Source organism: Hypomesus transpacificus, unplaced genomic scaffold, assembly GCF_021917145.1.
Source record: "Hypomesus transpacificus isolate Combined female unplaced genomic scaffold, fHypTra1 scaffold_27, whole genome shotgun sequence".
Lineage (NCBI taxonomy): Eukaryota > Metazoa > Chordata > Actinopteri > Osmeriformes > Osmeridae > Hypomesus > Hypomesus transpacificus.
This window is the reverse complement of record NW_025813796.1, coordinates 1,114,295-1,142,153: the sequence shown is the minus strand read 5'-3', so window position 1 is coordinate 1,142,153 and position 27,859 is coordinate 1,114,295. Positions and strand designations below refer to the sequence as shown.

The 27,859-nt window shown below is 42.1% G+C and overlaps 4 protein-coding genes across 4 annotated transcripts; 2 read left to right on the top strand and 2 right to left on the bottom strand.

The window, feature by feature from the left end:
* Nucleotides 1–183: 183 nt before the first annotated feature.
* Nucleotides 184–2,855, top strand: dnajc25 (DnaJ (Hsp40) homolog, subfamily C, member 25). The gene is made up of 4 exons (XM_047015005.1): nt 184–530; nt 883–1,035; nt 1,166–1,636; nt 1,766–2,855. The coding sequence occupies exons 1-4, from the start codon at nt 228–230 to the stop codon at nt 1,886–1,888; spliced, it is 1,050 nt and encodes a 349-aa protein (XP_046870961.1). The 5' UTR covers nt 184–227; the 3' UTR covers nt 1,889–2,855.
* A 2,126-nt stretch (nt 2,856–4,981) lies between these two features.
* Nucleotides 4,982–10,764, bottom strand: LOC124463211 (spindlin-1). Its single transcript, XM_047015008.1, has 6 exons — nt 9,968–10,764; nt 8,229–8,497; nt 8,053–8,101; nt 7,536–7,792; nt 6,995–7,228; nt 4,982–6,740 (listed from the first exon to the last, which is right to left on the bottom strand). Exons 2-6 carry the CDS (start codon nt 8,281–8,283, stop codon nt 6,541–6,543), a joined length of 795 nt encoding a protein of 264 aa, XP_046870964.1. The 5' UTR covers nt 8,284–8,497; nt 9,968–10,764; the 3' UTR covers nt 4,982–6,540.
* Nucleotides 10,765–11,902: 1,138 nt separating this feature from the next.
* On the bottom strand, nt 11,903–15,764 carry zmp:0000001301 (rab9 effector protein with kelch motifs). The gene is made up of 13 exons (XM_047015006.1): nt 15,580–15,764; nt 15,388–15,460; nt 15,070–15,284; nt 14,868–14,956; nt 14,623–14,769; nt 14,478–14,529; nt 13,636–13,736; nt 13,201–13,286; nt 12,890–12,971; nt 12,652–12,708; nt 12,361–12,448; nt 12,198–12,246; nt 11,903–11,993 (listed from the first exon to the last, which is right to left on the bottom strand). The coding sequence occupies exons 1-11, from the start codon at nt 15,639–15,641 to the stop codon at nt 12,423–12,425; spliced, it is 990 nt and encodes a 329-aa protein (XP_046870962.1). The 5' UTR covers nt 15,642–15,764; the 3' UTR covers nt 11,903–11,993; nt 12,198–12,246; nt 12,361–12,422.
* A 756-nt stretch (nt 15,765–16,520) lies between these two features.
* Nucleotides 16,521–26,820, top strand: mfsd14ba (major facilitator superfamily domain containing 14Ba). The gene is made up of 12 exons (XM_047014998.1): nt 16,521–16,820; nt 18,057–18,155; nt 18,700–18,762; nt 18,930–19,057; nt 19,485–19,599; nt 19,893–20,111; nt 20,208–20,321; nt 21,695–21,766; nt 21,996–22,108; nt 22,412–22,509; nt 22,763–22,926; nt 23,699–26,820. Exons 1-12 carry the CDS (start codon nt 16,737–16,739, stop codon nt 23,942–23,944), a joined length of 1,515 nt encoding a protein of 504 aa, XP_046870954.1. The 5' UTR covers nt 16,521–16,736; the 3' UTR covers nt 23,945–26,820.
* The last annotated feature ends 1,039 nt before the right edge of the window (nt 26,821–27,859 follow it).

Sequence of the window (27,859 nt, the reverse complement as noted above, 5' to 3'; positions counted from 1 at the left end):
TCAAGTGTGATTAATATCCCTATATTACGTTTTTACCATTATTTTATAAAAGGTTAGTATACAATAGTAATTAAGCATGACACATTTGTTTAATGCATTAATACAAGCCAATAAGTTGTGTCTGGTCATGGACTTAAAGCTCGTCATAATTTTTGTGGTCCGGATATATGGCCGGAAGTACACGTCTCTGATGAGGCAAGTATTGTGCGACTGGAGTACTGACTGAGATGGCTGCGCCCGCGGTGCATGGGCGATATTTTACGCTGTGTATTATTTTGCTTTGTGGGTTTTATATTCCCTGTGTCTCGGCACTGATAGAGGGACTGTATTGTGGCACTGAGATATGCTACGATGTGCTTAGCGTAGGCAGACAATCGACCAAGTCTGAAATAGCTCGTGCTTATAGACAGCTGGCCAGAAAGTATCACCCAGACAGATTCCGAGTTGGAGATCCAAGTCTTGCCGGCGAAACTCGAGAAAGTGCACATCAGAAATTTCTACTAATTGCGACTGCATACGAGACCCTAAAGGTAAATACTGACTTTGCGGATTAAGATAGAGCTACCGAACTAATGTTACTTTGCTATGTTAGCTAATAATGCCAGGTAATGCTTGAGCTTCATCCAGCAGAACGTGTCAACTTGCTTTGCCAATGTGGCACTTCCGACTGAACTGAAGCCCCTATGAGTAGAATGCTTACGTAACTGCACATTGTCTCTTGTCTTGGACTACCCCAGCTTGATTAGAACCGAATGATGTCAAGGCGCAAACGTTAGCAACATGATTTGTCAAGCAGCAGTGCAGATGTTAAATAAATCATTCGAGGTACTTCGCTTCACTATTACAATAGGTGAATGCTCCTTACTGTTTTTTCTCTGTTAGGATGAAGAATCCCGGAAAGACTATGACTACATGCTTGATCACCCAGAGGAATACTATAGTCATTATTATGCATACTACAAGAGAAGGTTGGCACCTAAGGTGGACGTGCGAATTGTAATTCTGGTGACTGTATGTGCCATCTCAGTGTTTCAGGTAAGATCTCCTTCTTTCCCTGAGGCATAGGAAGATTAACTGTATTGATAGGCCTATTACTGTATGTAACATTCATTCTGTGGTTAATCGTTCATTGATAAAACCACGTGACAATCTCGATCCCCTGCAGTTTTACAGCTGGCATAGCAGCTACAACGAAGCCATCAACTACTTAGCAACAGTGCCCAAGTATCGGATTCAGGCCACAGAGCTGGCCAAGCAACAGGGGCTCCTAAACAGGACTAAAGAGAAGGGCAAGAACCGTCGATCCAAGGAAGAGATCCGGGAGCAGGAGGAAGAGATCATCCGAGACATCATCAAGAACAAGATTGACATCAAGGGGGGCTACCAGAAACCCAACATCTCGGATATCCTGCTGTGCAAGATCATCCTGTTTCCCTACCACCTGTGTCTCTACGTGATCTGGTACTGTTCGTGGATATACAAATTCACCATTTGCAGGGAGGAGTATGGCGACGAGGAGAAGCTGTACATCATCCGCAAGTACATGAAGATGCCTCTGTCTCAGTTTGATAGTCTGGACGATGGCCTGAAAAACACCTTCCTACAGAGGCAGCTCTGGATCAAGGAGAACTATGAGGTAAGGGATGCGAAATTGCGAATTGAGAATCGATTCTCCTCACATGTTCGTTCAATTGTGTCTCCCTTAAATACTACGAATACTGCAGCACCCGGACCATTGATTATGTGTTTTATCAACCAATTCTAGGTGTACAAAGAGGAGCAAGAAGAGGAGATGAAGATGAAAATGGCCCTTGATCCCAGGATGAAAAGGTACAGGCGGTGGATGAAGAATGAAGGACCCGGCCGACTAACTTTCATCGATGATTGACTACATATGACACTGTGCACTCATGCCATTATGTAAAGGTACTCACACTTTGTGTGTGTATATACGTATATATATATATATATATATATATATATATACATACAGAGAGAAATTTCTCTGCAAATACATGTACAGATGATTGGCGATGCCTGTTTATATCAAGAATTATTTTCATAATGTATTGGACTGTAGTGTTAAAACAACAAAAACCAAGTCGTGTGGCATCTCAGCTATTTACATGTGAGGCCTTTTGAAATGATTATGGGAAGAAACTAGGACACTTTTGAAAACTGGGAGGATGCTGCACCAAAGCCTGCCTGGAGGAAGTCTGTGTGTCCGCAAGGGTTTACACAGTGTTGTTTGGTCTGTTGTCTCTGATATCATTAACTGTTACACGTCTTTTCATTCATTTTGCCCATGCCTTTGTTTGAGGTGGGTCACAATGTAAGACATTCTTGTGTTTGCATTATACCTCGACATTGTTGGATTTGATCGCCAGATGTAATCCATAAAACACTTATCTACCTGTTACATTAGTACTACAACTACTTAACAGTAGTCTAGTTAGGAAATCTGTCATTTTTTTTTTTTAAAGATTTAGCTAGGTAACATTAATCTTAAAACGGTGCAGAAATTAAGGGGCACCATAGCCTGAATGCCTGCCCTGTTGCTGATAGTGACATTCTTTAGAAAGGAAGCAGTCACAAGCTTTGTTCGAATCATCACATATGTCCAGTTTGTCAAATTTACCATTACCAGCTTTAAATCCAATTAGACAGAGTAATAAATCGTTTTCTTTCAAGTGTTTAAAATGCCTTTATTTATTTGTTAAATTAGTGTCTATGTATGACATTTAAATTCTGGGTTATGTAATGGCATGGTTCAATGAAATGTGACCTCCATACACAATGCTGTATGTGTAAGTTATGTATGTACTGCAATAAAATAAAGGTTTTGATACAGCAGTTTTAATCGTTTCTGGCACAAAGCCCAGGGTAGCTTATTAACTTGACACAAGGGGGAGCACCTGCATTGAGTGGACAAAGAACGTGAGTCAGGTGGCTGAGCGGTTGGGGAATCGGGCACGTAATCTGAAGGGTGCCAGTTTGATTCCTGGCTGCGCCAAAATGACGTTGTGTCCTTGGGCAAGGCACTTCACCATACTTGTCCCTGTACTTACTGTAAGTCCCTCTGGATAAGAGCGTCTGCTAAATGACTAAATGTATATGTCCTCTGCTACATAGCTTCCTTCTGTTTGTAACCCTATGCTTGCACTTCCTTTTTAGAACACGAGGAGTGGACAAGTTAAGTTTACACTTGAGAATAAAAAATTTAGTGACAACAATGGGGGAAAGGACCCCTCGCACAGCTGTAGAGAATAAAATCAACAAGTAAAATTAGCTCACGGATGGTATGCTATTTTAAGCGAATCACATGCCACATAACCGCACATTAGGTTTTTATCTGTCATATGTAGAGTACTTACATAAGAAAAATTACCTACAGAATTAAGTAACTTTGCAATGTGTATAGGTCAATACAAATTGAACAGACTATTATCCTAAACAATAAATGCAATTAAACAAGCCATTTAAATGCACACCAAACAAAACATTTATGTTACTGAAAACATCAAACAGCACTACTTATTTAAAGAAAAACTGCATCTAAAATGAACATGATACAATTATTTTCTCAGATTAAAGGTAAAAAATGACAACCAAATTATTTCCCTCTTCAATTTTCTGTGTACACTCAATTCTGATTGAGTTCTTGATCTGACTTATTTGCACACCCTCACCAGTACACATACACGTCCTTTTACCCACCTATATGTTACCTGTATGCGTTTTTCAGCTTCCAATTGTGGTGATAGAAAATGAGCAATAACAGTGGTTGAAGTAAAAAACTACAGGAAGGTTGCTCTCAAGGGTCAGAGTTGGGAAGATGCTGTGCAACAATGGCCCCTGCCTTTCTATTGGCACCAACTGAAGAACACTAGTGCATTTTTTCCTTAAACAGATACAAATAATTATAAATTAAAAGGAATAATGTAATCTTATTTTTTTTATTGAGTATCTTGAAATGCCCAAGACCCCTAAACAATACACACTTACAGTTCTACCGTAATGCTACTCATGCAAAATGATTTATGCATCCATTTCCTTCACCCAACCTTCCACAATGAGCTGAATACAAACACAGTAGCACAGCACGTAAATATGAAATGCCAATGCCCATTAAACCGTTACTAAAGGCCACATCTTGCCATTCGCACAAATTTACATTTACATTTAGTCATTTAGCAGACGCTCTTATCCAGAGCGACTTACAGTAAGTACAGGGACATTCCCCCCGAGGCAAGTAGGGTGAAGTGCCTTGCCCAAGGACACAACTTCATTTTTTTTTTTTTGGCACGGCGGGGAATCGATCCAGCAACCTCCTGATTACTAGCCCGACTCCCTCACCGCTCAGCCATCTGACTCCCTGACAAATAAAGTTTACCGTTTGGAATCTGACACACCTGCAGATTTGTGTCACCTTTTATACTCAAAAAAGGTCTCACATGGTGCCTTCGTGGAGCTGATATATTGTTATACAGAGGTTGCCTTCATAGTGACACATTGGAGCTGATTCTACACGCTACTTAATAGGTGCTTCAACAAAGTCCTACTGTTTAAATACGCAAATTCAGGCCAAAGGGGCGAAAGATAAGAAAAACGTGAAAACTAAAAAATGAAAGACAAATACTTGAAAATATAAAAGAGGAAGTTACATTTGTGAATGTTTCTTGAATTTATATTCTTCCAACAGCTGAAATATCCAGTCTGTTATTCTGCTACAGGAGTGTGTGAAAACTAGCGTAGTCTCTCCAGCTTTCTCTGAGCACTTGAACATGTACCAAGTTTGGGAAGTCTACAGAGTGTAAGGAGGGCTACCTGGAGTCATTTAAAGACCTAAGCTTGGCAGTATTGAATTTACACATACTCATAAAAGATTGACAAATTATTTACCAGGAGCCATACTTACTTTCCTAAGGGGGTCTCAGTTGCTAGTAAACCCAGCTAACTAACTTTTTAAACAGACAAGGCAGCAGCGCATTCATGTTTAATTATAACTATGGACAGGACAGTGAGGCAGGAGAAAACTCATTGAGTTCAAGTAAACACATAATTCCATGCACTGAGAAACATGGGTTTGCAATAACTATTTAGAATTAAAGTAGAAGTTGGAATTTGACAACACTTATTTCCCACAATTGAAATAAAGACAGGACAAAGACATGCAATGCTATTGGAGCTTAGAAACACAATATATTCCTGTGGTTTTGGGAGCTCAAACTGACAAATGTACTCACTTTTTTCCCACTGTTGATACTTATTTACCACTAGAGTCAGCAGAAGAATTAAGGCTACATCATGTCAGTCACTACTTTAATGTTGTATCAAAGAGTTATTAACACTTCTGTCGAATTTAGCACACTAAATACTGCATTTTAGTATTTGTAAAAGGCGAATAATGGTGATTACAAATATTACAATACCATTTAAAATGGTTATTTCATAAAAGTCCAAACGGATTGTTTTTTCTTCTTCTAAATAAGCACAACAAAAGTAAAGATAAGAACAAGGTTGTAAACATGGGTACACAATAAATAATAAGAGGTCTTAGTACCATCATCAGGCCATCTCTAGTTTTTTATAGATGGACGAATAAATAGAAGTGAGGGATTTGGCAAGGTACATTGCCCAGACTGTCTTGAGTAACTACTTTAGTTGTATAACTGTCAAAACCATCTTTAAGTGATTGTTGATAAGATTTCATCATTGCTCATCAGAGAGCAAGACAAAACAAGTGCATGAATCCTTTTCCCCCCCAAATATGATTCTTCAAAATTAGTGCTTATAATAGAAATGTGAATTGTCATTATGCTTAGTTATGTGAATACACTGTACGTATATATCCAAACAGGTAACTAAATTCTTGAAAATACAATATTTCTATTGAAACAATGCTCATCACCCCCCTCAACAGTTAACACAAGCCAATGTCTTTGCTTACTGCCTATGTTGCCATTTATCATCCACATTCCATACAAATGACAGCCAGTTACAATAGGTGTGAATGATCGGCTGAGGTGGTAGTGATTTTTTCTTTCTTCTGCATGTTAAAGCTGTCAAGATCGCATGTGTCACTATATATGTTTGGATCTCCCTTGATGCCAACTTGGGCAAGAATTGCAATATGCAGAGTGCAAATACTATGCTTCATTTCTTATACCAATCCCCATACAATGGTGATACTGATATCAGTTTATACCCTTCATAACAGGCACTAGACCATTTTGAACACATTGGCCTGTTGGTCACAAATTCACCTGGCTTTTAGCACAGTGAGACAGTGCCCACACACATTAGTAGCAATTCAAGGCTTTCGGTGAAATGTATCGCATCTCATCAATTGCTTTAAAAAAAAAGAACACGTTGCATTGAAACATTCCACAAGAATTTTGGCAAAAGTTAATTGGACTGGGACAAGGTGCAGAATCGTCTTGCTTTGCATGGTGGACAACCACGCATCTACCCCCCAAACCCTCTCGCCATCCCCTCCCCATCCTCTCCCAGAGCCCCATGTCAAGCAGGCCCCAGACCCTAGGAGGTCTTCACCAGGTCATAGACGTAGATGTGGAAGTCATCGTCGAACTTGATGAAGTACACCGAGGGTTTGGCCTCCACCTGGTGGATCACCATACCAGTTCTTTTGGAGCCGTCCTCCTTGGCGTACTCCACCTGCTTCCCCACCAGGCTATCCACCACCTCCCCTGGCTCACGCTCCGCAGGGGGGGTATCGTCTGAGGATAATAATAATAACAAATTTAGGCTCACTAATCAATTCTACATTACATTTCGACATACAGTGCCTAAGGATTATGAGGGACAGTCTTAACGGCCTCAATCTCTCCGATATGCCTCGTAACGACACATTTGTACCTACAAAAAAAACAGAAGTGACATTAATTGTACTTGGGGGGGGGGGGGGGGGAAGGGGGAGATGCCAGCTATGATTTGGGGGGTTGTGACACAAGGCCTGACAAGGAGAACTCACTGGAGTCTGGCATGATCCTCAGGTCTCCTTCTTTGTAGTCGTCAAGCAGCTGATACATGTATAAAACCGGGTCTTTCTCGTAGGTGATGTAGAACCAGGTGGTCATGATGGGGGCCCGGGCCAGCACCATGCCCCTCCACTCATCTTTGGTCCCATCCTCTGTCTCAAACATATGCTCCACTGCCTTCCCTATCATGGTGTCGGCCAGGTTGACGTCATTGATGCGCGAATTGGCTAGAAAAATAATAATAAAAAAGGACAAACAAAAACTGATCAAGGCCCACGGCAACACCGGACCGTTGGGTTTAGCTCAATACATATTCGTTTTGTTGTCGTTGTTGTTGGGAACAATCCGTTGGCGTACTTTAGAGATGTTATGTCCGCTTATATGTTTTACAGGTTTCATTTGTTTGTCACAATTCTGATGGACCCGAGTTGTAGTTGATGGAAAATGTTTTCACAGTTGGCCCATCAGCTCATCTTTATGGGCCCCTTAGAAATGTGGTAGATCGGGACTTTGTGTTAGGACCACGGGCCTTACCATGGGGGTCGGGTAGGACTTCCAGGTTCTGCACGCGTTCATCCTTGTTCAGCTCCAGGCCGTAGATGCAGTCGAAACCGTCGTACTTGATCAGGTAGAGCGAAGGGTTGACAGGGACCTGGTCCAGCACACTGCCTTTCCACACAGAAGGAGATGCACTACTGCCTTCCTTCCAGATGTGCTGGATACGACAGCCCACGATGTTCCTTCGGGGCTGGGATGCCGTCTTGGAGGGAGGGCCCATGTTCTTGTGTTTCCTACAAGGCACATTTGGATACGGTAAAAACGGAATATGCATTTTTCATTGCGAGGACACTGAAAGGGCAGGTGTCCGATATCAGGTTTTCACTGACACACAACTGTACTAAATTATTCACTGATCTTTACCTTGCTGAGCTGCTGTTATTTACCCAAGGCAAACACCAACTGGGCAGTACCTTTTCATAACCAATCAAAATCTATCCATTGAATGTAATATTGCCCAATGGTGCTACAAAGTCTTTTCACTATGGCTTACTTGTGGGAGTTTCTCTTCTTCATCATATTTGCAGAAACACCAGCGTGGCCTTTGATCAAATAACAAAAAGTCAGAGACACACATATCTTTTATGGTACCATAAACCTGTGCTATACACACGTATAAGTATTATGTCTGTCAGTTAAAGTGCATTATAAGATATCCAAAATACAAACCTGCATCAGCTCTAGGTCTCTGGCCTGGCCTGGTCTTTCCAAATGGAGTCTTCATTCATCTGGTTATAAGGGAGCAGCCTAAGCTGCTAGACTAGGGTGAAAATACCTATGGTACCAATTCTGGAGTGCAACTACATGAGTGTAAGGAAGACATTATTACTTAAAATGCTAGAGTTGGTTAAAGTGTAAGAGGGGATCTCTGTCATCCAGGGTTAAGTCAACGGAAATCAAATGTTTAGAAAACGGGCAATTGGAGGGATTCCAAAATCCTGAAAAACAAAAAAAAGATTGGGATATAGAGAAAAGGCCATTATCAGGACTGTCGTCTTAACATGAAAACGATAGGCTAGTCATTCCTGAATGTATGCCACAGATGTCCATCAGAAATTATATCAACATAAACTCAGCCCTACAGAACTACACACAGTATTTCTGCTACCCAAGTTTCTCCATTAATATACAAATGGTAAATGAATCAGTTGTAGCACCCAAACTAGTGGGACTTTTGATGAAGCCTACCGTCTCAAAATGACAGTTGTAGATCAATTCCTAAATCTAATAATAATGCTGTCTGGTTGCTCAGAGGTACAGATATATTGCAGTTTTTGAAATGGTGGTACATAGTATACTAGAAAAAAGCATAATTGAGAAGAAATCAATCCTTGACCAAACGTGTGAATGACGACATACTGCCAATGGCAACACCAACATTAAAATAAAATAATCAGAGGTGTTGGTTGCCATAGCAACAGGAAGTAAACTTTGGGGTTTTACGACAACAATCTCAGATCCAAGGTCACAGACAACATAAACTTTATTTACCAAAATGGAAATAAATGCTTTCAAAGCTTGGCATTCTCTGTAGTTATAGTCGGCACAAAAAACTGGACTAGACTAGGCAAATGTCAGACAACACCAATTATAACATTTCACCAACTGTACTGAGTCAAACTAGCAATAAAACACTACTGTAGCTCTAAGAAGATGCAGCAAAGAAATTCAGTTTCCCTGTCTAAGTTCTCCAATGTCTTGCAAACACTACTAACAGTCTAATTTAGTTAAATCTGTCACACACACTGCTCTTTTCGTCCTAATGAGACATAACATCATGAACTTGCAACTTGGTCTGATGTTATGTCTCATCCTACTGTGGCCCCTGACGTAGAAAGTCATTCGATCTCGATCAGTCGAGTCACATGCAAATGTTTTGATAATCATCTTTTGTCACTACTAAGTTTAGAACAAGTTAGCTAGCTAGCTAGATAGTTAAGTTAGACAGCGTCAGCGAAACAATGACTTTCACACACTAACTGAACATTACTGTACTCAACAACTTTTTGTCTCACTCCATAGGAAATCGTATCAGTGTCTGAGAGCAAAACAAAACGTTCCAGATAAGAAATAAGTACAGTAGATAGCCATTTCGCATGGTCTATCAGTGTTCTAATGCACACTGCAATGTCAGCCATGTTGCTTCAACATTTCTCCATTCTCCGCAGCAGACCAGGAGAGGCAAAGCTGGTCGCAGAACAAAGAACGGTTTGTACTCCAGTGACAAGAAACACATTTCCAAATGAAAACATAAATGCCCCAACTCAGCCTCCTCCTGAGTCCTGTTACCACACTTTGAGCAGCGTCGGCGCACATAGACGTTAGCTGCTATTGAACGCATTTTTGTAATAACGTAAGCTACTGTTTAATAACAGTGTGTGTATAACTTCTATTTGTAAATTACTTACCCGTTTCCATGGAACACCATAGAAATGTTTAAAGAATACTTTGCTTCTCCTTTAGGTTTTTCCGTTACAGTACCCTCAGGCAGTCAGCCTCCGTTTCTTTGCTAGTAGCAACACCGTTCAACCCAGACACCTCCCCTTTTTTATTGCCAAATAGTGATAAAGACAGGAGAATCAACCAGCAAAAGGAATGCAAGGATACTACAAAATAGTGAGCAAACTAGAACAGACAACCTTGCGCTTGCGCATACATCACTGCGACAGAGTAGTGTGAGAACTTCTGCAAGTGGAATAAAGCCTTTTGGTTCTGACATTGATTTATTAACTGCTTATGTTGGGGCCATGCGAATCTGCTACATTGTTACTTCCTAAAACACGTAAAACAATGAGCTAGAAATACTGTTTTAAAAAGTTACAATGAGGTATGTGAGACTCAAGGCACAACCAAAATTATATATTATTTATTAAATCACCAACTTAAGTTCATTGTTCGTTAGGCAAGTCGCCCTATAACACCTCAAGAATATTACTGACATTATTTTATGTCAGTTTAGCCTACTATTTTAGTCAATGATGACACACATGTCCCAAAATCTGACCCTCTTGCTAAAGACAACCAAATTGCATCTTAGCTTGGTGCAACTATTCAAAGACACAAGTGGACAAACAGATTAATGTCACATCAATTTTTCATAACTGAGAGATTTTGTGTTGACCCTTCACAGCTACATCCTTCGGTACGTCACACGCCCAAATCCAGTCCATGTCCTATATTGGTTGTCATGGAAACGGTGCTTTACATGCCTTTGAACTGCTGCATGATAGACAGAAGGTGCTCACTGCGTTTTTGAATGTTACTGTGTTCATCTTTAAGTCGCTCCTGTTCATGGACAACCTCCTCCTTGGAAAAAGACAAATACATGGGGTCATGGCACATGACTGTTGCTTGCTCTACAGGACAAAAGCACTATAGGTATATAAATGGAGTTGCACATACTGTATGTCACATACTAAATATCCTCAATGTTATCTCACATTACATTTTAGGGAACAGTGATAGGATGACTATATCCTGTTCATCTTTGTTAGTGGTTTCATCTACCAGCAGGGAATCTGCAGTAATTGGATAAGTCTCTGCACGCTTTTGACAATTCTAGGGTATAATTAGAGTCTTCTTTTATGTTTTGCGTTTGTTTTGATGTGGGTGTGTTATTACACACCCTCAGTTTACAGAGCTCCTTCCTCTCCTTGTCATTCTCTTCAGCCCGTGCTCGTAACCAGGCTTCATTCTGGTCCCTGTGTCTCTGAAGCATTTCCTGTAGTTGCTACACAGTGAAACCACAGTCGATAACTGCTTTCAGAGAGTAAGGATTTAAAAGAAATGACTCGCCCCAGAAGGGTACTATAAAGAAAGGAAAACAACAGATGGGCAGACAGATTTGATGGAGTGATGTGAGTTCACTTAAGAGTCTGACCGCACAAACCTGCTCCTGTTGTTGTTGGTGAGCTTGCTGTGCCTCTCTCTCAAGCTGAATAGCAGCTACAGCTTCAGCCAGATCTAACTTCTCTCTATGATAATGAGTCAGTCAATCAGTTAACCAATGTGGAGGATAAGGAAAAGGCTTGACTTCATCATGACTCAAAATGGAGAGGCGTTTGTGAAATAATGATACCTATCAAGTTTCTGGAACTCCTGGTCCAGCATGGAGAAAGCTCTGTGTATCATGTCCATAGCCTCGTCCCGAACGCTACTGAGGCCTCGGTCGGATGTCACCTGAACAACCAATAATAGTCCAACTAAATTTGTCCATTTGTGAAAACCATTAAAAGACCATGAAAACATACCTCCAAGGCATAGCTTAGGTAATACTCTTAGTGGCATGGGGCCCAGAACGAAAATAAGACATGGGTGGAAACTGAAATGCTTCACTGGGAACCCACCTGTGCAGATACAGCTGTGTACTTTCTCACCGAAAGCGGAGACTCACTCAACTCATACTTTACATTTGGGACTTTCGTAGGTGCAAAGCTGGTGACGGATAAAGGAACATCATGTGAAAACTGAAACTTGATTGGAATTGTTTGAATGTACCATGTTTCAATTGTAACAAGTTGCCTGAGCTGCAAAATGGCACCTATAAAGATACAATTCTTCATCTATTATTAATCTATTCTAGATCTATTATTCAGTTTTGACATTGGGACATTAATCATTGAAAATGAAAGCACTTACCCATGGCTGACTCCCTGAAGCCCAAACTCTGATAGAATATCTTTCATGACTAGACAAAGAGGTGAAACTAAATTGCATTTCATTCCCAGAGGAAATAGAACAGGTTGAATACAATTAATAATGTGAAAGAATAAACTATAAACGTGCTGAAACAAGCTGTTACCTGGCTGCCTTTCTGATGGATTAATCAGTTTCATCACTTTCAAGTCATTGAATTCCTGTTCTTCATTTTTGCCCCCAAATATATACATCTACAGACAGAGACACAGATATGAAAAAGCACTGGAAGATAATGCGAAATTGAAATATTCTATAAAAAAAATTTAAGTCAATCTATTTGATAGATGCCCACACGGTCATTTCCAGACACACACACACACCACACACACACACACCACACACACACACACACCATACACACACACATGGCTGTGGAGGATGAAGGCTGTATGACCATGACGTCTAGCTGGTGGGATCCCCACATAGAGAGGCACCTTCCATTTCATCTTTCCTATGGGAGACAGAGAGGCTATTAAGGTGCTTACTGATTAGCATTGTTTGACGTAAACACAAATAAGATACGAGCGAGGAATCACGAGTAAAGTGGCTTTAAAGGTTTTGCCACCTGAGGGCGCCTATTTGACATATTTTGTTCTCTGCTACAATGAATGGGCTAGGTAGTTATTACTTACCAATGCTTAACTTAAGTATCTCGTTTGTCGAGGTGTGCGGTCCATCCTGACTAGGCACTTTGCCTCCAAACAAATATATGTCCTGAATCGAGTGAGATTCATGTGAAGGAAAGGTGAGGTTGGTATGAAGGGAGCAGAAATAAAAATACAACAATTATATTGATGTTTCAATCGTGTGTTTTTCTTCTTTTTAATATTCCACAACACTTGCATGTTCTTTGGAGTACTTTATAGTAGAATTGTGTGTGTGTTTGAGGGGGGGGGGGGGTGGTGGTGGTGGCAGTGAAGCAGTACATGTAAATATCTGCTACCTTGTCATGATGTGCTACAAGGGTTTGCCCTCCACAGATCACGGGTGATTCTCCTTTCACATCCCACTTCTGCCACACAAGACTCTCTGGTTGAAGAGAAGTTGAAAAAGTCATTATGACACCATTACTGTGACATCAATAATTCATGAACATGACACACTGTGTTTAGAATTACACAATGACATCACGATGGCTTCTTAGCGATGACACAAAGGGGTTGTTATATAACAATGACGTTAGAATTACAGAGCCTTCTAATCAAACAGAGTATCTCTGCCTTGCATTCAATTATGTCACAATGGTGTTAAGTTTCATTGATAATTCAATAGTTGGTTGAGACAAATGAAATGTTCCTATCCAATTGAAAAGGAGTACTAAATTAGAAACTAAAGGAACAGAAACGTGTTCATTCTAAATGAATCTGTAGAATTGTACCTGTGTTCAGAACATGGACATCTTTGTAGTAGCAGCCGTCCTCAGCGCAGCCACCGAACATAAATACTTGCTCACTGACTACAGCTAATGTGTGGTTGTACCTACGTACAAGGAGAAAATATGAGAACCATGGGATTTTATGTTTGTAAGGGTTTCTGTGGAAACAAACATCAAACAAGCTGAACTTCAAGGAAAAGGCCAACCGTTATCTGTGGAAACCACTGCAAAAGAACTGTACAAACACCATCAGTGTTCCTGAGGGAAACTTGTTCTTGGAACTTGTTCTGTCTATAGCCTGTTCTATGCTGTTAGGAGGGTTGTGTGAATTTGGATCAGGATATGGGTGAGTCTGCCATTATTGTACTGGTACTTTTGGCATACCAATTACTCTACACTGCCAAAACTGTAGAGCTTCAATGGAAGACAGATGGCATTCAGATATATTTTGGTGAGGCTGCCTGTTAGTGAATTAGTACTGGTCTATATGCCAACATTCCATAGCAACCTTCTAAAAGATCTTCTACAATAGGTTAACAACAGTAACAGCATGACTTCTTTGAGCAAAATGAAGCCAACAGCAATAAGTCCACAGCCCAATGCTCAATGGTTCACCTTCACAATGGTCATTCAAAATCATATTTACTTCGTATTTTCAGATAGTTGCAGCAATTGTGCATGCAGAAGCATGCACACAACATATCATAATAAGAGTAATATATTTTCATAACATTTTCTATGTGGGGGTGCAGGTGAGTTAAAACACAAACAAACATTGAAGTATAGTAAAGGGGCTGCTTTAAGAACTTTAAATAAATGAAATAACAGGGCATAGGGTAAAATACCTTGCAGATGGCAGATTTCCTGTGGTCTTAACAGGGGTCCAACTCAGTGAAACTGAAACAGAGGGTACTGAGAGTGACGACCACACTCCCCCTCTATAAAAGGGGAAGCCCTGTCAGTGTATTGTACATGCGGCTTCACGCTGACCTGTGTTGAACAGCATGAGGTCATCAGAGGGAACTCCATGCAGGAGACCACCGAACACATAGACGCCGTCTCCCACGGCAGCCGAGCTGTTGTGCGTAGCTCTGAGTGACATGCCCTTGGTGGTAAGGCACTCCCACGTCAAAGAGACTGAAAGGGAGATACAGCGTGTGACTTCCAAGGCTGCGTTGCCAAGGCTGTAATCGTAGATATGTCAGAGGTGACTTCCCAGTGCCCTGTTATCTTACTTATGTCAAAACAGTATACCCCTTGGAGACATTCCTCAGCCAGGGAACTGGACACTCCTCCAAACAGGTAGAGCTTGCCTTTAACCACGCTGTCTCAAGAAATATAAGAGTATAGACGTGCTCATCAGTATAACATCAGTCAGTGTTCAGTGAATTGCTCAGAGGAGGAAGAAGAAAACATTTGTTAAAAATAATGTATCACCAAAGTGTATGTCCTTGTCTTGCAGACGGTACAGTTCCATTCTGAGGCATGAGCTCCCATAAGACATGGGTGGGCGAAACTACAAACACATCGGTTCCAAACATGAATGACTCCTGCTTTTTGTGGGATTCATGGAAATAGCAATAGCCAACAGGGATATCTATGAACATACCGGTGATCATGTAGAAATCATTCAGATATATCGTCTCGTCCTCCTTAAGTGGAATGATCAAAGGCAGACTTAGTTAGAGTTATAAGGACATCTTACGAATACTGTGGGATATTTGCAACATAACGATCCATCAAGATGTTTTGTACCTTCAGGGTCCTACAGGACACTCCACCAAAGAGGAAAGCTATATTTCCAGCCAGAGCTAATGCATGACCATGTCTGCGAATAAATGATATTGTTTAAGCACAATGACGCACGTTTTGTCTGCCCTGATATAACCCAGAGGTGATTAATTCATCATAGTCTTTATGTGAACACACACACACACACACACTTACCTGGGACTTGGCGCTTCACCTCTTACTTCCTTGTCAACCCAGTGTCCACTGGCTAGGGCCATGCTGGTGTCTGTGAAGCTGAAAGAAATTAGGATTATACCAGGTTTATGTTGCGATACCTGTGGTTGTCCTGTGGAGCTAAGCTCTATTTTTGTGAATGAGGTATACCCCCAGATGAATAGAGTTTGCTAGCTAAGCAGTGGGTCTGCTTACAAGTGCACTTACTTTGCTATGCTGGTAAACTGAACACTCATGTTGCCTAGCAATGGCCAAACACACACCATGATGAACCAACTAAAGCACGAATGTTTTCAATTTGCCTGATCCATTTATCCATGAGCTGTATGCGGCAGAGGAGTATTTAAAAATATTTTTCAAATACTCTGTGTTTACAAAACAACAGCTTCCTCTGTTCCATTATTCCTCTGCCTATCCCATGTAAGGGCTACCCAGACAAAGCAAGGCAATGTCAGACAATCAGATATTATTATTGGTTATCTTGTCAACAGTTATTAGCTGTTGCAGCATTATTTGTTTCAAAGCGGTTTGATATAGGACTATTCACAAAATTCCAGTAGGATAGGCTGTTTTCTCCATGCCTTAAATTAAAGTATATAGTTTACTGACGAAACGAAATAATCGGAAAGATCAATGGCATTCTGAACATGATTGAATCAGACCAAACTACGTTAAAATGATCTGTACATCTGAATTCTAAACCGAACATAATGTTTTATTCAGATTCTGAGAGTAATCTCAACAGACACGTGGTTTCCGCCTAGGGATGAAGCGGTGTTTAGAGAAGGATCTGATCCCAGAACAGCTTTAACGCCGTCCTCTTGCAACGCGTACAATGATGCCACAAAACGACGCACTGAATCGTGGTCGGTCTTAAACCTCTAACTGATCTTCAATCGCTGGATTGCGCTGTCCTAGGTAGCCTACAGTTGTATTGAAAGGAGGGTTGACGTGTGCGGTAACCATTTTGCACAGTATTTATCAGAGTTGTCAATTCATTTGGACTATTGGGATAAACAGCTTCTTTTTATACGCGTTAGCCGCAGAGGGCTAATTAAGAAAGCATCCTGGAAGAAGCGGCGGTACCGAAGATCCCTACGCAGCATGGATTTTATGTAACTCCGGCAAAATGTGAGGAGATGGCTCCAGGAGAGAAAGATCAGCATCGGGGTACCAGCCGTGTAGTGCTGGTCAAGAAAATTATAATGAAAGATGGATACACGGTATGTGAATACAATCCGACAATGTTATGTGCAGTGTGCAATCCAAACAACATTAAATTATAAACGTTGTCGAAATTAGCAACTTTGGATGCCGTCCGCGATGGTAGTCTGTTACTGAAACACTTGATATGCCCTCTGGAAAATGTGATCTGCTGTGAATTTCGGCCTATTGCCAAGCCGCACCGGAACGGTCATTTCTCCCATCATAAATTGAATGATGAATGACTGTGGGTCATAGGCCTTGTTTTTATCAGCCAGACTGATGGATCTCTGCGCCTTGCAGAGGGCCTATGGCAGAGCGAGAGCTTAATGAAGCCTATGTAATATTGTTACGCGGTTGCCATCATGTTATTACATAACATCTTTACAGCTGCCGCTAAATTAGTGTTTAATGTATTTATTCATACAGAATAGCCTAACTACCATGCATATAAACATAGAAAACCTACATAAAACAAAATGTTACTTCATTTTTGTTGTTTTGACCATTTATTTTCTGTCGATTTAAACGGATAAAAGATGCTAGCTGAGTGATGACTCAGTGCTTGCTCATTGCACGCCTCTGACAGGCCGACAAAATGAGATGAAAGTTAGGTTAACCATCACTTTGATGCTGCCCGGAGATTGGGTCTCATATGTGGGAGAACCAAAACGACATCAAAACCTCGAGTGCTATCAATGGATGTCTAAGATGGATGACAAGTAAACCGGGATTTCAGCCGAAAGTTCCATTTGTCAATGAAGACGTTGCCAACTAGATGCTGCATGCCTACTTTCACAGGCAGACACACACGCACAGGACTGCAAGGCAAAGGAGTTATATCCATATTATTACATAATATATCCCCCAAATTGCATCTTAGATCCCGCTGTGGCTCAGCCGAGGATTGTGCGTATCTCTGCCCTCCAAATGCCACAGACGTCTGTCTCAGTTCGGAGATGCCTCAGGAGCCCAGACACTGTTGCCTATCACAAACGGCAGATTCTAAAGATAGCCTTATTGATTTCTCTCATGATTAATGATTGAGATCATATCTTCATCTGTTTGTTTATATATGTGTTAATTTGAAATCATGCAGGCGTATGGTGTTTGTGGATTGTTTTAGAATAGCTTGAATGTATCACAGCTTTATCACTTTAAGACCATTGGGTGTTTTCATTGCCCAGTTGGTTGTGTGTTTTGACTTAAGACAGACAGCAAGTGACATGGCTCCTTTTCTTTGCCCTGTATCCCAGCCGCAGCAAGGCATTGGTAGTGCCAGTGTATACCATGCTGTGGTGGTCATCTTCCTGGAATTCTTCGCCTGGGGTCTCCTCACCACACCTATGCTAACAGTAAGTCATAATGTGATCTGTCTATTTGTGGCATGCCTAACCTCCTTTTTGTCCTAGCTAATTTGCCCTATATGTGTCTTGCTATCTTGTTGGCTTAGTTGTTTATCTGTCCTGAATGTCAATTTGTCAGGTTGTTTGCTTAGTCTTTCTGTCCAGTTTCCCGTCTATCTGTCAATTACCTGATTGGCTCATATGGTTCATCTGTCCATTTATCTATCTATCAGAGAAGCCTGCTGGATTAGACTGACCTGTTTGCATCCTCTTTTCTCTCTCTCTCTCTCTCTCTCTCTCTCTCTCTCTCTCTCTCTCTCTCTCTCTCTCTCTCTCTCCCTCTCTCTCTCTCTCTCTCTCTCTCTCTCTCTCTCTCTCTCTCTCTCTCTCTCTCTCTCTCTCGCTGGTCTTTGGTCACTATTTCAAATGACTTTGTAAAACATGACTTGTGTTTTTGGGGCATGTTCTTTTAGTAACTGGCTTATTAAATAAAGCTCTCATGTGTGGAACTGCCCTGTTATAAGCATGTTATTGTTTTTTTCATTTTCTGTAGGTTTTACATGAAACCTTTCCACAACACACATTTCTGATGAATGGCTTGATTCAAGGGGTGAAGGTAAGACACCTGGCATTTCTGTCGTCACCAAAAGAACGTTTCTGAATGCAATTTATTTTAAAAATATTTCCATTAGCACTCCTTACCCATTGGAATCAATGGACTTCGTCATTAGGATGCCTGGTGCAAATGAGATGATAAACCTTGACTCCATGTCTTCTCTCCAGGGTCTTCTCTCCTTCATGAGCGCCCCTCTGATTGGTGCCTTGTCAGATGTGTGGGGGAGGCGCTCCTTCCTATTGGTCACTGTGTTCTTCACCTGCGCTCCCATCCCCCTCATGCGCCTTAGTCCATGGTAAGACTGCATCTTGGCTGTCAGATAAACAAAAATAGTCATCAATTACCTCAAGAGTCATTATTTCATACATCTAGTAAAATGTTACCATTTTGCTCTGGAATACCCTGGGACTTCATAGAATTACATTTACATTTAGTCATTTAGCAGACGCTCTTACCCAGAGCGACTTACAGTAAGTACAGGGACATTCCCCCGAGGCAATTGGGGTGAAGTGCCTTGCCCAAGGACACAACGTCATTTTGCATGGCCGGGAATCGAACCGGCAACCTTCTGATTAATAGCCCGATTGCCTAACCGCTCAGCCATCTGACCCCCATGACAATTACATCAGTTCGGTGTTGAAATCAAACAGAAGGCTCCAAAGGCTCTGAATGTATTGAGAATGTTCCCGATTCAGCTAACAGACACTATCTTCTGTCCTTAGGTGGTACTTTGCTATGATTTCCATGTCCGGGACATTCTCCGTCACCTTCTCGGTCATCTTCGCTTATGTCGCTGACGTGACAGAGGAGCATGAGAGGAGCACGGCATACGGACTGGTAAACATTGTCACGCTGCACCACGTGTCCATTGATCCTCGTGTGATCCTTGTGTTGGTTGGAGGGTTAGATGACAGGTTCTTCTGAAAAGGACCGTGGGATTCAGTTCAGTAATTCTATAGGAGTGTTATCAAACCTCCCCCTTGATTCAGCTGACAGCTCTTATTGACTTCATTTTCACCAATGGTTAAGTGGTGCCAGTGGTTAAAGTTGTACTACCACTGGGCTGGAAAGATGTCATGTTTGAACCCCCCTTACTTCCTTCTGTGTGGTTACCCCCCCCCCCCCCCCAGGTATCAGCCACATTTGCCGCCAGCCTGGTTACCAGCCCAGCTATCGGAGCCTACCTGTCGGCATGCTACGGTGACAACCTGGTGGTGCTGGTGGCCACTCTGGTAGCCCTGGCGGACATCTGCTTCATCCTGCTAGCCGTGCCCGAGTCCCTGCCGGAAAAAATGAGACTCAACACCTGGGGAGCTCCCATATCCTGGGAACAGGCCGACCCCTTCTCTGTGAGTTTCCTTATTATAGAATAACTTCATTGTTAGGTTGCTGTTGTCATTTGTGATGGAATCATGCTTAAACGGTGACTCTTCCTTGTCCTGCAGTCTCTAAGAAAGGTCGGGAAGGATTCAACCATCCTTCTCATCTGTATAACAGTGTTCCTGTCTTACTTACCGGAGGCTGGCCAGTATTCCAGCTTCTTCCTCTACCTGAGACAGGTAAATGCATGCTCCTTCCTCTTTCGTTTGTCAGATATGGACTGGATACTTGATTTGAATGTGACATTCACACTCATGCTCTTGTTACCTATACATGAAGTTAGGGCTGGGCAATACATTTTTTAATCGATTTATCAAAGTAATGACTTCCCTCAATAAAAATATCGTAACATAAATCCATTTTCAATAATATCGATAATGTCAATAGAGAATAATAAGGAACAGCAGTCCATTTAATTTCTGTGATGCAGCAGGAAGTTGCAGAGAAATGGTAGCCTACATATGCTCGCAAAAATATACTGACTGAGCACCTCAAGTTGAGTAGCTAATGTTAATCGCGGAAAATTAAACTTATTGCCGCAAACAGTGGCAGCGATAGCAATGGCGAGGGAACAACTTCCGATGAAGAAATTATTGATAAAAAGGGTTCATCTTCTTCATTGATTTGGAAGTGGTTTAGCTTTTTGAAATCAGATAAAGAGCAGAGCAATGTTCACTGCAAATTGTGTAGTAAACAAACAGGTGGCTACCAAGTCTGGTAATACGACAAACCTTTTTTACCACCTGAAGCAAAATCACTTGTTGGAACATGCAGAAAGTGTGAGTTTGCGACAAGGTATTGATAAAAGCTTTTTGAAAAGCTTAAGTTACTTGACCCCAGGTACGTGCTCCCTGGCTGCAAACATTTCTCTCACACTGCTCTGCCTAAACTTTATGCCGAGTGTAGGGAAAAAGTTGAGGAAGAGACTTATTTTGCTACTACTACGGATCTGTGGTTTATCGTCTTAATTATCGTTATCGAATGGAAATATAAATATCTATCGTGATAATTTTTTACCCATATTGCCCAGCCCTACATGCAGTGCATAGTTACTATACTTTATACCCATATAATGGTTCATTTTATTCATAACAAATAAAAAAACGAATATATTATTCAATGTATCTTTGTACATTTTCATTTGCAATAAAAACCACAAAAGCACCGTGCTTGGCCAAGTGAACTACATTGTTCATAAAGTGTGTGTAATTATAGAGCTATCTAAAAATCTAATAGACTGTGTTCTTGACGTACTTATTCAGAACACTCGATTATCTCACCGTTATCTGGTAGTAATTTAGCATAGTGGCATCATAATGTGAACAGCACCCTTGGAGCAGAACTGAGAGTTAAGCTGCTTTCTTTCTTTCTTTCTCTCTCTCTCTCTCTCTCTCTCTCTCTCTCTCTCTCTCTCTCTCTCTCTCTCTCCCTCCCTCCCTCCCTCCCTCCCTCCCTCCCTCCCTCCCTCCCTCCCTCCCTCCCTCCCTCCCTCCCTCCCTCCCTCCCTCCCTCCCCCTCCCTCCCTCCCTCCCTCCCTCCCTTCCTTCCACAGGTCATTAACTTTTCATCCACAACCATTGCAGTGTTCATCGGAGTGGTAGGGATCTTGTCCATTGTAGCACAGGTATGTGACCTTTTAATAAACCCACTCAAGCAGTCAACTTAAATCCAGCTTTTCTGATCTGTGTTTACCTTAGATTAGGTATGATTCAAATTTGCTCAGATATGATAATACTACAAAATGATGCCCCAGTACAGTTGCATAGCAAACCTAGTGTCATGTCTCAAAATAACAAACAAACCAATGTGAGTTTGCAACAGATTCACCAGAATGGTTGTGCCCCCCATGACAGACTCTGTTCCTCACGCTGTTGATGAGGACCATTGGCAACAAGAACACAGTCCTGTTGGGTCTGGGCTTCCAAATCCTCCAGTTGGCCTGGTACGGCTTCGGCTCAGAACCCTGGTGAGGAACCTTCAAAAACCACTCCACTGTCCAAGCATTCCAAGAAAGTTTAGAATTGACCCGACCTGACACAACCTGACTAGAACAGAACAGAATAGAACATCAAATATTGTAATAGAAAAGTGTTGGGCATTATAGACAAGACCTTCAAATGAACATAAGACACGCTCCAAACCCACGTAGAGAAGAGTAGGCGCCCGGCTATCAATAATGGGTATCTATGCATGCTGGGGAAGACCAGACTGGGGTTGAAAGACATCCGAGCCGAGCTGATGGTGTCTCCTATGTGTCTCCGATGCTCAGGATGATGTGGGCTGCGGGCGCCGTGGCAGCCATGTCCAGTATCACCTTCCCGGCTGTGAGCGCCCTGGTGTCTCGCTGCGCAGACCCAGACAAGCAGGGTAAGACCTTCCCCTCTCTCCCGTGTCATCTATCCCATTTGTCTTGTTCTCCTCCGCCCCCCCCCACCTCTCACCCCCCCCCCCCCCCCCCTCCACTGTCCTAATCAATATGCCCTTCTCCCCCCCTAGATATTTTAACTTCGCTCCTATTTCCTCTGCAGCAGAGCTGTCCTGCGATTCTGTTACTGGAATTTTCCCTGATGACAGGCTGAACACAAACAGGGTCTCATGGAGGTTCAATGTTTCTCCACAGGTGTGGTCCAGGGCATGATCACTGGCATACGAGGCCTCTGTAATGGACTCGGCCCAGCTCTGTACGGGTTAATCTTCTTTATGTTCAACGTGGAGCTGAGTGGTATAGACCCCATACCCGGGGAGTATGCCATTGACCCCATACCCCTCCACCCTCCCACAAAGGTACGTCACCGTGTTAGTCCACACCCAGGTTGTCTCGTTGCCATGAGATACCACCCACATCAAATTAATTGAGTCAATCTCCCTCAGATCACGCTTTGGACTTTTGCCATATTTGCCATATTTGAAATTGGAACCATTTTCGTATGCTGTATCTGAATCTGCTAACACGTGGTTGGTCTAGCGATGCTAGGCTAGCAGCTGTCTGTAGGGTGGCCAACCGTCCCGAATTGTCCGGGTGATTTTAATTGGTCCCGTCAGGGACAGCTCCAGTCCCGTATTCCAATCACAGCCTCGCCGGCCAATAATAGGCTACTGTACACGCGCCCAAACTCACGCAAACGCCAAGCAAGTGCAGTAGAGGTTTGCCAAAAGGACACTGAAATGAGTAGATTTACGGTATGGCTGATGAAGAGATTTCCATTATTGTCGGTCACCTGGAAGAAAGTGTCTCTCATTTGGGGTTAAGGAAGTTGGCAACCCTAGCTGTCTGTATGACCCAGGAATCCTCCTTTTTTTCCTCTTCATTTACATTTTACATTTACATTTAGTCATTTAGCAGACGCTCTTATCCAGAGCGACTTACAGGAAGTACAGGTACATTCCCCTGAGGCAAGTAGGGTGAAGTGCCTTTCCCAAGGACACAACAACATTTTGCACGGCCAGGAATCGAACCGGCAACCTTCTGATTAATAGCCCGTCTCCCTTATCGCTCAGCCATCTGACCCCCCCTTCATCCCTGACTCCTTGTTGTCTCCCCCCCTTCCCCCTGCAGAGGGCGATCATCCCTGGCCCTCCCTTCCTCCTGGGCTCCTGCGCAGTGATCGTGGCGTTCATGGTCGCCCTGTTCATCCCCGAGCACCCGGCACCGCCAGACGAGCAGGCCTGCCTCGAGGGCAAGGACATGTCGGCCCTGGCGGGCGTCCACATCAACACGCCCCTGCCGGGAAGCGAAGAGGACACCCCAGCGCCCACCAGCGACGAGGACTTTGAGCCCCTGCTGCAGGACAGCATTGTGTGACCGACCGAGGGAGAGGCAGAAGGGGCGGATGTCTCCCGTCCATATCACACCTCGCTATGGCAACCCTCCCCCCTTCTTCCATCCAGTGCCCCCCCCCCCCCCCCCAGGTCTCCCCTCAGAAGGGGGAAAGGAGGAGGGGAAGAGCCCTAACCTCAGTATTGCGTGCTTCTCTGCACTGATGCACAACCATACCCAGACCCTTTTTTCTTAGACCCTATCTACACTGGCTAGTATTTATTTTAGGACGATTTAATTTATGCGGTTTGTTCATGATGTTGTCATATAAGGGGGTTGTTATCTTACTGGAATGTTTGCAATATAAGACGTTATGTTCTAGAATAGTGGAGGAAAGCTGCTCTTTGATGTTAAGGAAAGTGGTATTATGGCAAACAGATATTGGAAGCAAGGTGGGAAAGGTTGGTGTACGACACACTGTTGTACACATTTAAAAAAAAAATCTGATTAGCATTTAACCTAATGAAGGTACCTTAAGTGTTTCATGGGAATTGGCTTGAACTACATAAGATGTCCAGAGACAACTGTGCCAGTAGTATTCAACAACATCATTATTTAGGAAGTGTTCATAGAGGTAATCTGTCAAAGTTAATAGCCATAGGATTATGAGTCTGATATTTCAATAAATAACAAAGAAGCTTAAGTTGACATGCCTTACAACTCATGTGATAGCAAATATCATATCATGTCTTTTAGGTCACTGGGGAATTTAGTGGAGGTTGAGTTACCATGTAGAAAGAGGATGTTCCAAAGTACTCTTATTGGTCACCAGAGATTTAGAGGACCAGGGTTGGGCTGTTGAACCAGATGTATATGCCAACATATATGATGTTTTAGGTGAGGTTGTGGATAGGTTGAAGTGAATGTGTGGCCCTCATTACTGCATCCCATAAAGGTTCTGTGTGAAGCAGGCTTAGATGTGTTGATGCTGATTGTTAGTTGAGGGGATGTACATTGACGTATATTATAAGAAATGTATTTATGACGTCTTTATTTTCAGTTGATCCATACTGTATAGAGCAGAGTGTTAAACATTCTGCCGCATATGACTGCAATGTCATGGCTACTCTGTTAATAGGGTTGTATTTAATTCGATGGAAAGGAAGATGTTTTTAATGATATTCTTTTTGTAATTTTTGGGGAGGATTTTGTATTCTCTTTATACCCTAGGGACATGTAATGGGTTGATTTTCAAAATGAGATTTGCTTGTTTAGCGTGACCCTTGACTTTCAATCACCGTTCATTACAAAATATGTCCCCTGTTTTTACGATAGCTACCTCAGCTTTGAAATGTTTCATTTTGAAGTCTGATTTAAATTTGGTACCACCATCCTTCACCATGCAAATGTATTTTCCGCCTGTGTCAAATAAACCCACTGCTTGAAAATGTATTAAATGCTGTAAGATAGAGCAGATACATCAGTTCAGAGTGGTACATTGTGAGCGTGGCACATTTTGAGAGTGGCCCATTTTGTACATAACCCTCTTTTCCTGTGAGACTGCAAGTGTTGAAAATGTGGATAGTTCATGTTTTATATGTACATAGATGAGGGTTAGTCCTGTTTCCCTACAGGTTAGGGTTTTGAGACCAATGTCGTGTTCCATAATCTGACCATGCTGTTCCTTAGCTGAGGGATGAGTCACGCTCTCTTCACTTGGGTCGAGGGCTCCATAATCAATGTTGAGTGTTTTCCTGAAGTGATTTCTGTTTGACTGCTCAAACGCATGAATAGCTGTCCACACGTACCTACTCGATTCTAAAAGTCCCTAGACGCTAGAGCTCATAGTGTTCTGTATCTGTCTGTAAATCCTATAATTGTTTTAACCCCCGACAATATGCCCCGAGGGGTAGACGGTCAGATATGTACCTTCATCTTCGACTCCTCCGTTTGGGTCCCGTCTCTGAAATGGCGCAGATTGAACCTGTCGTCAGTACCAGGATTTTGGAGGAGGAAGACATTTGAGTGCTTCTGGTCTTACCTGATTGTGAGCGAGTCACTTCCTTGTTCTGCGAGGAGGGTTTGAAGCCAGAGTTTATTAAGCAAGGGAAACGAGGAAAGAGAAGTGAGAACCAAAGGGCCCCTCGGTTTGGAACCTACGCTTCTAAATTGGTAGTGAAGTGTTCCGACCAAGAATCTCTAAACTGATGTCACACAGAGGTTAACAGCTGCTTTCACAGTGACTATTGAATTGTCTGTGTTATAGTTTTACCCAGCCTGTAAGAGTGAAATTAATTATGTATAGTAGTATAATGAATTGAAGACTATTGCATTGTTATGTATTGAATATACAGTATAAATCTATATATATATATATAGATATATATAGATAGATATATCTATGTATATATATGAAAAAGTATCTTGAAATGATCACATATCTCCAGACAGCTATTTTTTGAAACAGTTAAAAAATATCTGTAGATGACAAATCAGACCCTTGCCTCTGTATACACAAATTCACATTCTCAATATGAAATATTTGTTTTTGTCTAACTTGATCATTCCATGTTTTGTTAGCAAAACACAGCAATTTCAGTTGAGTTGTGTTCATGAGATTTATAACAAAACAATACATTAGACAATTTGTTATTTCTCCATATCTGCTGTGTATTTTCATTAAACATATGTAGCCAGCATCTTTATCAGAGTATATACAAATGTGCCTATTGTGTAAACATGTTCATTTTTTAATTAAGGAAAATGACTATGTAAATACTAAAGTGTACATGGATTGGAGGTTATCTGTCACGATGACACAGCAATGAGATGTACATGGGCTATGTATATACACCTCTTATTGTATGTCTTAAATCTTAAGAACTTGTCGAATTGATAATAAAAAAAACAACATAACCATTGCTTGGCTAAACGTCAAGTGTTTTCTCCAAGACTTAACACTGTGTGGCCACAGGAGGGCAGTGTTGTCACACTGTCTCCCACTGGTTGTAAAATGCGTTCTTGGGAGATTTGTGCCGAAAGCATGCACTCCCTGCATAACTGTCACACATGCCTATTGCATTGTGTATTTTCCTTATGTGACAACTTTCTCAGCTTTATGTGATGAATTTGAAGGAGTCGTGAAGGTGTGATGTAAAGGTGTCCAAAAGGGTGAGCCCCCCCCCCCCCTCTTGGGTTCACATTCTACATGGCAGCTTAAAAAGGCAGTTCAGTGAGTGCACCCACAGTCTTGTTCGAAATGAGAAATGTCAAAAGTATAATAGAGTTCTAGCATGATCAAACACCCCACAGCCTCGCAAGGTTTGTTTTTTCGAGGGTGGATTCGGGTTTTCTCAGGCTAGCATAAGGGTTAGCTGTGAGGCATGCAGTGAGGCACATTCAAAATAATAACATTATAACTAGAAATAGCTGAATATTTGTCAGACACTCATTAAATGTCTTATGGGTTTTGCTGTCCAAGGAGACACATATAAAACAGGGTGTTCAAATGTTCTTGTTGGGTACTACCTGCTCAAGGAATGGTGTGCGAGTATGACTTTGTGTGCTGCTGGCCGGTGTTGGGATAATCTGTTGGCCCCTGGTAGATTACACTCTTCTGGTCAAATGAGATTATTGAGTTGACGTGTGCATTCAGAGGTCTCGTCCTTATTACCTGGCTGCATCAGCCCTTATCAATGGCTCTCAGAGGAAGGGAGGAAAAGATGGAAACCATCACTTGAATATACAAGTCACGCAGCCACCTTAAACTTAATACCGCATTTCAAACACACCTCTTCTCGCCTTTGCAAATGAATGTGGGAGTGAGGAGAGAGAGAAAAAGAGAGAGAGCGAGAAAGAGATAGAAAGAGAGAGAGAGACTGTAGTCACTTAAAACCTTCCACTGTGTTTTTCCACAAATGCGTGAAATTCTCCTTCCACATGTCTGTCAGTCGGGCTCCC